Source organism: Neophocaena asiaeorientalis, unplaced genomic scaffold (genome assembly GCF_003031525.2).
Source record: "Neophocaena asiaeorientalis asiaeorientalis breed wild unplaced genomic scaffold, Neophocaena_asiaeorientalis_V1.1 scaffold46, whole genome shotgun sequence".
NCBI lineage: Eukaryota > Metazoa > Chordata > Mammalia > Artiodactyla > Phocoenidae > Neophocaena > Neophocaena asiaeorientalis.
Genome location: NW_020175393.1, coordinates 8,527,950 through 8,538,204, shown reverse-complemented (window position 1 = coordinate 8,538,204; position 10,255 = coordinate 8,527,950). Strand labels below are relative to the sequence as shown.

The window sequence follows — 10,255 nt, the reverse complement described above, 5'->3', positions numbered from 1 at the left end:
AGGCCCTGGATTTTGACACGATCCCTTTAGAGTACGGGGTGGAAATCAGAGCACTGGGATAATGGGGTGTGGGAGATATAACCAAGACCTATTGAGAACAATCCCATGGGCTCCATCTAGTGTTCAGGATTTCCTGAGCTCTGGGCCAAGCCCAGGGAGGTGGAAGCCACATCTCTGCCTTCTAGGAGTTTCTAGTCTATAGAGTAAGGAAACGTACACCAGAAGACAACTGGAGACCAATCCTAGACAGTGTGTGATCCGGCACTAAGGGGAGGGCACCAGCTGGGTGTGCAGTGTTTAGGGGTAGAAGATGAACTTGGTGGGCAGCCAGTGGGTCAGGCTTACTGGGGCTCCTGTCCTTGGTGGGAGGTAGCCCTGGATGACTTCTAAAGTGTCCCCAGACTCTGTACATCCCTGCTCTAGGAGGAGAGGTCCTGAAGGATGGGCAGAACTTGGACATGTAGAAGGAAGAGAAATGGGCTTTCCAGGAATGGGGGGCTGGGTGGTGGCAGGGCAGCCAGGGCAGACAAGGACTTAGGATGTATGGGGACACTGAGGGGACTGACTGAGCTGTCAGGTCAGGTTGGGTAGGTGGGCAGTAAAGCCCCAGGGCCTGGCTGCCAAGCAGGGTACCCTGGCTCGATGCAGTAGGCCAGGGATATTCAGAAGGGATGTGATGTGACTGGGGTTTGGGGACAGTTAGCCCACAGCCATCAGACTCCTTGGGTCCCGCCAGATAAGGAAAGGGTCCCTGGAGGGCCATGTTGTGGAGTCTTGTTGGCCTCACAAGACTTAGGGGACCCCATGGATTCTGCTATATTCACAGGATGTGGCAAGATTCCAAGGGTCCTATGACTTTCTTTTGCCTGATCTTCCAAACCTGCAGATTCCCCTACCCCAGGGAAAGCACTTCCTCGTTACGTTGCCTTCCACTCCAGTGTCCCTGGAGACTGCAGGGAGGAATGGGAGCTGATTTGGCCTTGAGACACAACCAGGCAGGTACCTCCCTCTCTGTGCCAGGCCCGGGTGGACCTCTAGTGCCCTCCCTCCCCTCCTCCACCCAGGGCCAGGGGAGACTCCAGGGCTCTGGCCGGGCAGTGGGTGGAGGTGGCCAGAGTGGAAAGTCCCCACGGGCTGGATTATATCGGTGTTTGGCAGGCCTGGTCTTGGCCTTCTGCCTGGGGCTCAAGAGCCTGACAAATCTGTTTGGAGCCCTGAGTGAGGGGTGAGGTGGCAGAGAGGGTACTGGCGTGGGGACTTTTTCCACTCACCCCAGAATGGAGAATTCTCCAGTGCCAGGTTGGCGGGCATTGGGCCAGCTCCAGGTCACCTCAGGCAATGAGAAGCTTGTAGCTGGGAAGCAGGCAGGACCCGGAGATGAGGGACAGAGGACACGGCAGATCAGGCTCGGGAGCAGGAACAAGGACAGACGAGAGCTGGGGAAGAGGGTAATGGGGGACACAGGCGTTTTAGGAGAACAAAAGACATGGGCAGGGACTTCCCTGGTGGTCCAGTGGTTAAGATTCAGTACTCCCAATGCAGGGGGCATGGGTTTGATCCCTGGTCAGGGGACTAAGATCCCTTATGCCGCACAGTGAGGCAAAAAAAAAAAAAAAAAAAAGACGTGGGTGGAGTCTCAATGGAACAGAAGAAGAGAGACAACGAAGAACAGAAGCAGGGGCTGGCATGTCCCCTCCTCCCATGCCCCTGCCCAGGCCTCCTGTTGCTGCAGATCAGCGCCAGTGGCACAACCAGAAGCCAGTGCGACTCACTCTGTGGGTGTGTCCTGAGTGCTTGCTGAACTATGATGAGAATTGCTCCAAATGTCCCATTTGACCAGGAAAACCTCCAAAGCTGCCCCCAATAGCTCTGACTTCAGCCACTGGCAACCCAGCCCCACCATCTGCATCTGTGCTAACAATACCGCCGCCAACATCACCACCGTCAGCATCACGCTCGCCACTACCATTATCATTACCATCATCCTAGCCACTGACCCCATCAACCCCCGACACTCCTAACTGCATCCCCCAAGGGGTTGGGGGTGCTGGAACCAGGACTTAAGTCAGAATCTTTGAGTGCATCACCTATAGACCAGCGATTCTCAACAATTTTGCTCCCGAAAGGGACATGTGGCAATGCCTGCAGACACTGTTGGTTGTCACAACTGGGGGACTGTTGCTGGCATCTAGTGGGTAGAGGCCAGGGATGCTGCTAAACATCCTACAATGCCGAGGACAGTGTCCACAGCAAAGAGTTTTTTGTTTGAAAGTGTCGGAAGTACTGAGGATAAAAAACCTGCCTATAGATCCTACGGCCCTCACTCTGCCCTCCTCTGGCCCTCACCCTAAAAGGCTTACCTCACACCTCTGGTTCCTGCACAAGAAGTCATATTTGCCACTCCATCTTACGGCAACTTTGATTTCTTATCGCTCGCACCTCCTGGCCTCCACTGCTTGTACTGAAAAGTCAATAAGATGAAAAGTCCTCTGCAGCCACCCTCACAAGGGAAAACACACAGAAATAACTGATACGTGGAGCCCAGGGTATGATGGGGATTGAGGTCATGCTGGTGCAGGGCAGGGAGGCAGGGGCTGGGCTGGGTCCTCGGGGTATAAAGGAGGAAGGAGTGTTCAGGCCTTCACTCCACTCTGACGCCACAACTCTGAGCTGCTTCTCTACTGTGGCCAGCTGGGAATCGGCATCATGAAGTGGATGGTGGTAGCCCTCGTCTGCCTCCAGACCTTGGAGGCGGCCGTGATCAAGTGAGTCTGGGGCCTGGCTGCTGGGGCAGGAGCCTGGGCAGCCTTTTTTACTTTTAAATGAACTACCATAGACTGGATGGCTTATAAACAACAGAAATTTATTTCTCTAAGTTCTAGAGGCTAGGAAGTCCAAGATCAAGGTGCTGTAGATTTGGTGTCTGGCGAGAATCTGCTTCCTAGTTCATATACCCCCATCTTTTTGCTATCCTCACATGTTGGAAGGGACAAGGAAGCTCTGTGGATGATCTGCCTCCGCTCTGGGACTTCTGGACAGGGAAGGCTCCCTGAATCGGTGTAGGACAGGACTCAGCGGTAGGAGGAGATATGGCCTCTGCTTTCAGGGAACTTCCAGTCAAAGGGAGAAGCACCATCCCGTCCCCCACTGATGAGAAAACATGGATAGGAAACAGGGAGAATAAGGGTGACTACCACCCAAGCAGATGCTGAACGGCCGGTACAATTATTTCTAGAGAGGGAGACGTTTGCTAGTATTTTCCTTAAAGCCCCCAATTGATTTGGTAGATGCCAAAATCATCTAAGCAGAAACACCCGTCATGTAATCTCTACACGCTGAGGTGTCAGGGGATAGGGAACGAGGCGGCACAGCTCACAGGACATCAGGAGGACTCCCGGCCTGCCACTCTGCTTGCTATTCTACCACTAAAGAGTGATTTTTTGGCAAAGAGATGGCTCCTCTCAGAAACTTCTTTGAATATGCAAATTCTGTAACTGTGATGGGGTGCAGCAACCATCAGCCTTCATAGCTCAAGGTGAATGGGTTTAGCAGAGAATTTCTGGACAATGAAGGGTCTTGGGGGAATGGGGAAGAGATGGGGAAAGAAGTGAAAGCAGCAGGAATTCTGGAGCCTGGAACAAGGCCTGGGTGGACCCGCAGAGACTCCTAGGCAATGGCAGCAAGCAGGTCTGGGAAGACATGGGCAGAAACCCATAATTCAGTACATACAGTTCCAGAGCTGATTTGGGCTCCGGACCAACCAGGCCAACCTCCCCACTGTCCCTGCATCCTGAGAGGAGCATGATTGATCCAGGCCAGACAAGTTGCTGCAGGGGCAGAACTAGGAACCTGTCTTCTGAGTCCCCAGTCTAGTGCCCTTCCCCTGGTCCTGTGCTCTGTCACAGCCAACCGGCACCAGGTGCCTGACAGCCACTGTACCAGAGGACTTTCTTTGGGGTGAACTTTGCCATCTGCGAAACTTTTATTTTATTTTATTGGCCACATTGTACAGCATGTGGGATCTTAGTTCCCTGACCAGGGATTGAACCTGGTCCCACTGCAGTGGAAGAGCAGAGTGTTAACCACTGGACGCCAGGGAAGTCCCTCTGAAACCTTTTTTAAAAATGCACAAATTGGGAGTTCCCTGGCAGTCCAGTGGTTAAGGACTCGGCGCTTTCACTGCTGAGGGCGCGGGTTCCATCCCTGGTCAGGGAACTAAGATCCCGCAAGCCATGCGGCACGGCCAAAAAGAACAAAAACAAAACAGAACAGAACAAAAATGTACAAACCCTACAAAAGGTAATGTCTGAAGTTCCTCTCCCCTGCCTGGGAAAGTGTTTATGGGATATCTGAGAGTGGAGGACCAGGGTGGGATGAGGACCCATGCGATGGGGTGGGGGCATGCATGGGTGAAGTCAGTTGTTTTCTGAATCTCAGAGCAAGTCCTGAGAAGAGTTTTGAAAGAAAGAGAAAGAAAGAGGAAGAAAATGAGAGGCAGAGGGAGAAAAAGCCAGAGAGAACCAGAGATTGAGACAGAGATGGAGAAAGAGGGAGACACACAGACACGTACAAGCTGCAGACACCGGGGGACAGAGCGGCAGGGAGCCTGAGGCAAACAGAGATGGAGAGAGAGAGATTGGGATATTAGAGCCTCTGTAGGAAAGAGGGAGGTCCTGCCCTGACCCCAGCCCTCTGCAGAGTCCCCGTGAAGAAGTTAAAGTCCATCCGTGAGACCATGAAAGAGAAGGGGATACTGGAGGACTTCCTGAGGACCCACAAGTATGACCCCGCCCAGAAGTACCGCTTCAGTGACTTCAGCGTGGCCTCCGAGCCCATGGAATACATGGACGTGAGTCCTGACCCTCCCCGGGGCTCCCCATCTCCCTGCTGCCAAAGACCAGGCCTGGGCTATGAGCTGCGCCCCACCTCTCTGCACCCTCCCACCCGGCCCCTGGGGCCTGCCCCCGTCTCTCAGACCTGCCAGCCCGGAGACTTCATTGGCGGGCAGAGCACTCAGGGCCCCCTGCTGACCTGGCAGCTGAGTCCACAGAGACCTTTGCAGCTGCCCCGGGCGGGCTTGGACCAAAGGTCTGTGGGTTCTGGGCGAGCGTGGAGGGCAGGCTCAGGCCCCTGCTTCTGGTGCGGGCTGTGGGGCTGGTCACTCTGTCACTCTGTCCGTGGAGGAGCCTGGGCCTGATGGTCCCTGGATCCCACCAGAGCTAACAGCCCGTCCATGTCCCCCCTCTCCTGCCCAGGCTGCCTACTTTGGTGAGATCAGCATCGGGACCCCACCACAGAACTTCCTGGTCCTTTTTGATACTGGCTCCTCCAACCTGTGGGTGCCCTCTGTCTACTGCCAGAGCCAGGCCTGCAGTGAGTGCTAGGTTGGGCAGGGGAGGGCGGTTGGCAGGGCAGGGCACTGACACCCTCTGGGGAAGGGCCGCACTTCATAAAGATTGCTGGGGAGAGCTGCAGTCCCAGAGAGGACCAGGGACTTGTCCAGGGTCATGTGGCACATGCCCAAGCCAGAGGGAAGAAGCTGGCCATGGAGCTGGGTGGCCCCTCTGCCTTCCCTGCTCACAAATACATATCCCTTCACCTACTCCAGCCCGGCCCAGCCCACTCCACTCCGTTCTGTTTGCTCTGGGCAATGCCATTCCATCCCACTCCACTCTACAACACTCTTTCTATGCTACTCCACCCCATTTACTAAGTTCTTACTGAGTATCTCAAGGGACACGGGAGAAGGATATAGATGTGGTCCCCTCCCTGTAGTTGTATTTGGAGACAGGAGATATTCACTTCCTAGGGCTGCATTGGTCCCTGCCAAAGCCTTGGGGGTTGGGTCTTGACGCCTCTAGTCCAGAAGGTCCCTCATTGGCTCCATCCTAGGCTATCTCAGGATCCTGGTGTGGCCAGCTCCTCCTTGGGGTGAGGTGAGGGTCAGGGAATGCACAGATGCCCTGGAGGTTCATTCACTCCTTCATCCGATGAGTAATTTCTCAGCACTCGCCATGTGTCAGGAGATCTGCTGGGGGTCAGGGAGATGAATAGATTCTATATAACCTGCCCATAGGGAGGTCACCATCCTAGGGCATCTCAAGATTCTGTAGGTCAGAGGGGGCTTTGGAGTCAAGGCTGGCCAGTTCTTGTGGGACTTCCAGTGCCAGGAATGTCAGCTGGCCACCACCTGACTCAGTGGCCGGTGGGGGGTGGGGCATGGGGGGAGTGTTGAGTCCCCAGGATGTGAGCCCAGGCTGGGAGACAGGTGGGCAGTCCGGCAGGCCTGAGAGTGGGCCAGCCTGACTTCCCGAATTTTCCTTCCCTTGCAGCCAGCCACACCCGCTTCAACCCCAGCCTGTCCTCCACCTACTCCACCAATGGGCAGACCTTCTCCCTGCAGTATGGCAGTGGCAGCCTCACCGGCTTCTTCGGCTATGACACTCTGACAGTGAGTGATACTGCCGGCTGCCCCTGTCCCCACACCCAGATGTGGGGAAGGTAGTCCGGGGCTGTGAGCTGGATTCTAACCTCAAAGTCCTCACAGTCTGATGGGGAGACTTAGATGGAGGCCCTGAAAAATATGGGAAACACCTAGTGCTCTACCGTACAGGCCAGAAAATCAGTACAATAAAGGCTCATCCAGGGACTTCCCTGGTGGTCCAGCAGTTGAGACTCCACGCTTCCACTGTAGGGGGCACGGGTTTGATTCCTGGTCGGGGAACTAAGATTCCGCATGCCACAAGGCGCAGACAAAAAAAAAAAAAAAAAAGCTCATCCATTCACTCATTGAACCCTCACTGCGGGCCATCATGTGCCAGGCACCGAGGGCACCACAATGGTTGGGATGACCTGGTCCTTAAGGAACTTAAAGCCTCGGGAAGAAGAAGGTTGGGGTGGGGAATGCTGCAGCAGTCGGGGATGGCTTCTTGGAAGAGAAAGTGGCTTTTGCAAACCTGACAAGAAGAGAGGCAGCAGAAGCAAAGGAGGGATGAAGAACAGACCCTTGAGGGGTCTGAGGAGGGGGAGCCTGGGGGAGGTGGGTGGAGATACACTTGTCATCTCCCATCCTCTCTTTCCCCTCCAGGTCCAGGGCATCAAGGTCCCCAACCAGGAGTTCGGCCTGAGTGAGAAAGAGCCGGGTACCAATTTCCTCTATGCGAAGTTCGATGGCATCATGGGCATGGCCTACCCTGCCCTGTCCACGGGCGGGGCCCCCACCGTCCTGCAGGGCATGCTGCAGGAGGGTGCCCTCACCAGCCCAGTCTTCAGCTTCTACCTCAGCAGGTAAGGAACCACCTGGTGGTCCCCAGCTCCCAGCCCATTCCCCCCGTGGCCCTGGATGGCTGAGGTTCAACACTTTGGGATTTGAAGGCCTCCCAGCAGGCATATTTGGCAGGGCCTTTCCTCCTGGGCTTCTGACTCTTCCTCCTCCCCTCCCCAACCTCTGCATCTGTCCCTGCCCACTCGGCCTCTTCTTTGTATATCTTGGCCATGACAGTATCTCTCCTTCCTCCAGCTGAGCTCTTCTTTGAGCATTGCTACTGCTTTCTCCATACCTCTTGGGCTTACCTCCTGCCCAGAGCCCCAGTTAGATCATTTCCTTCTGACCAAATGTTTTCTACCTGGACACCTTTTTTGTGTAGAAATCTATTGCTTCATCTCCTTTGATCTATTGTTCTAGCCAGGTCCTGGAGTCTTCTGGTCTAGGTCCACCATGAACTCCTAACGAGTTGTTATTCTTACCACAAACACAAGCCAACTCAGTGATTTATGTAGATGGGCCCCGGTGCCAGGCAGTAGGAGGCGTGGGGGTGGGGGCGTCACCTGGGGTGGACTTTCTTTCCTCTCCAGAATTAGACAACTACCTTCTAGAGATACTCAATGTCTACTCTCTGGGGCTTAGTCATCTGAATCTTTCAATCACATTATCCTGTTACATCGGTTGCTGGCCTCTGTTTACAAGTACCCTGAGTTTAGCCTGTAGGAGCTCTGCCCAGTTCCACACTCAGGTTCATCTTCTGTCTAACAGGGGAGGCCCTGCCCTCCCCTCCACCTGGGCCCTACCTCCCTCCGATCCCAGCAGAAAAATAAGCTGGGCCCGGGTCAGGCTCCCGTGGACACGCTCCACCAGCAGCACAAAGTGAAAGGGAATGGAGAACGTGGTGTGTGGCAGGGTGGGGGGCCAGACGACCAGAGGCTTCCCCAGAGGCAGCGCTTGGTGGAGTACCTGGGAGCCTGAGGCACTGGGAAGCCTGAGCTCCAGGCGGGGGTGGGGGGTGGACACAACCTCTTCCCTCAGGGAGCCCCATTCAGAGGGGAGACGCGGCCCTGCCCTTGGGGAGCCCTGGTCTGAGGGGAGACACAGCCGTTCCTCAGGGAGCCCCCGTCTGAGGGGAGACGCGGCCCCGACCTCGGGGAGCCCCAGTCTGAGGGGAGACACAGCCGTTCCTCAGGGAGCCCCAGTCTGGAGCCAGGGCAGGATCTCTGTTTTCCTGCCTTTTCCACAGCCACTGCCTGACTCACTTTTGCTTTATGTCCTGCAGCCAGCAGGGCTCTCAGGACGGGGGAGCACTCATCTTCGGAGGTGTGGACAGCAGCCTGTACACAGGGCAGATCCACTGGGCCCCCGTCACCCAGGAGCTGTACTGGCAGATTGGCATTGAGGAGTGAGTCTGTGGTGGGCCCTGGGGGTGTGGGCACTTCCTCGGAGCAGGCTCGGAGGCACTTCATGTCACACGGGTACTGCCGGGTGGCGGGGGGACAGAGGACCCCAGAGGCCTGCGCCTGCAAAGCCACAGCTGCCCTCAGCTGGGGTTTCAAGGCCCAGGTCGGCCTGGAGAAGGAGGGTGGGGTGGGGACAACATAGGAAGGGGCGGGACTGGGAATCCCAGACATTTTGGACCCTGTAGTCCAACCCTAGGGGCTTAGACATTAGAAAACTGGGGTGTGTGAGGGGGAGGGAATAATTTGCTCCAAGTACTTACAATGAATCAGTAACCCTGGCCTTCAGTGTTTCTAAAACCATCCTTGGAACTTTTTAGAAAGAGATCCCAAGGCCATATAGGTGGCCTTTGACAGACTTTGGTATGAGGCAGGAGGACGGCTGGATTGACCTGTGCAGAGTCCTTACCTTCTGGAGGTGCACCTTGATTCTGCGGTTGCAGCTCATCCCCTAGCTGCCCTGAGCTGGGAGGTGCTGAGGCCGCCCATCTCCTCCCCGTTCAGGTTCCTCATTGCTGACCAGGCCACGGGCTGGTGCTCCCAGGGCTGCCAGGCCGTCGTGGACACTGGCACGTCTCTGCTCACCGTGCCCCAGCAGTTCATGAGCTCCCTTCTGCAGGCCACAGGGGCCGAGGAGGACCAGTATGGACAGGTGCGTGTGGTGGAGGTGTGCCCCTTTCCTGGGGGAGGCCAGCCAGGGGGCATTTGTGGTTTTTCCTGGGAGCACAGGAATAGCTTGATCCTTGGCCTCCGTGCTTCTCGCCGCCCCCAGGCACTGGAGGTGGGGGCCCCAGGATGACTGGGGCTGGGAGCTGGCTGGGGGCCCGAAGGCTGATCCAGGGGAGCCAGATGCTTGTGATAAAAGGGTGTGGGGAGGTCACTGCCAGGCAGAATTTCCTCCGAGCTTCAGCCCCTTAGCGGAAACAGGTAACACACCTGCCGGGCTTTGCAGTAAGAGGGAAATAACTAGACTGTGGTGCCAAGCCCATGAGTGACAAGGGATAACCCTTCAGTCCACAGCTCCCTCACCTCCACAGGGCCGTGCTCTCTGCCCCGTGCCCCCTCCTGAGCCCACCAAAGGGTTTGCCTAATTAATGCATTCCCACTAACTTTGGTGGACTGATGGGCCATGCTTTCTACAGACCTGCGTGTTTTAAAAGGACACTTGCAGAGAAGGGGGTGTAGATTTAATCTCTCTCATGGGGAAAATTCAAGCAAGAGTCATGTTTGGGGGTGAGAAAGATGCTCAGGTCCCCCCAGATCCCACCCTCTGCACGTGAGTCCTCATGTGTAACACGAGCAGTATTGGTGTTGCAGCCTCCAGTCCCAAAGCAGGCTTGGGGCTCAGGCCCGGGTCCTGAGGGGCTGAGGCGATGGGGTTGGCAGGTCCTCTCAGGGGGGGAGATGAGGCATCCCGGGCCCTGTTCCTCTCTGCAGTTTTTCGTGGACTGTAACAGCATCCAGAGCCTGCCCACCCTCACGTTCATCATAAATGGTGTGCAGTTCCCTCTGCCACCCGCTTCCTACATCC

At 55.9% G+C, this 10,255-nt stretch overlaps 1 protein-coding gene across 1 annotated transcript in view; it reads left to right on the top strand.

The window, feature by feature from the left end:
- Positions 1-2,706: 2,706 nt before the first annotated feature.
- PGC (progastricsin) overlaps positions 2,707-10,255 on the top strand; it is an 8,523-nt gene continuing 974 nt past the window's right edge. The window contains exons 1-8 of the mRNA XM_024766213.1: positions 2,707-2,765; positions 4,699-4,849; positions 5,256-5,373; positions 6,333-6,451; positions 7,088-7,287; positions 8,547-8,669; positions 9,229-9,376; positions 10,162-10,255. The exon at positions 10,162-10,255 is cut by the window's right edge and continues 1 nt beyond it. Of these exons, the coding sequence (XP_024621981.1) occupies positions 2,707-2,765; positions 4,699-4,849; positions 5,256-5,373; positions 6,333-6,451; positions 7,088-7,287; positions 8,547-8,669; positions 9,229-9,376; positions 10,162-10,255 (1,012 nt within the window). The remainder of the gene's footprint in view (positions 2,766-4,698; positions 4,850-5,255; positions 5,374-6,332; positions 6,452-7,087; positions 7,288-8,546; positions 8,670-9,228; positions 9,377-10,161) is intronic.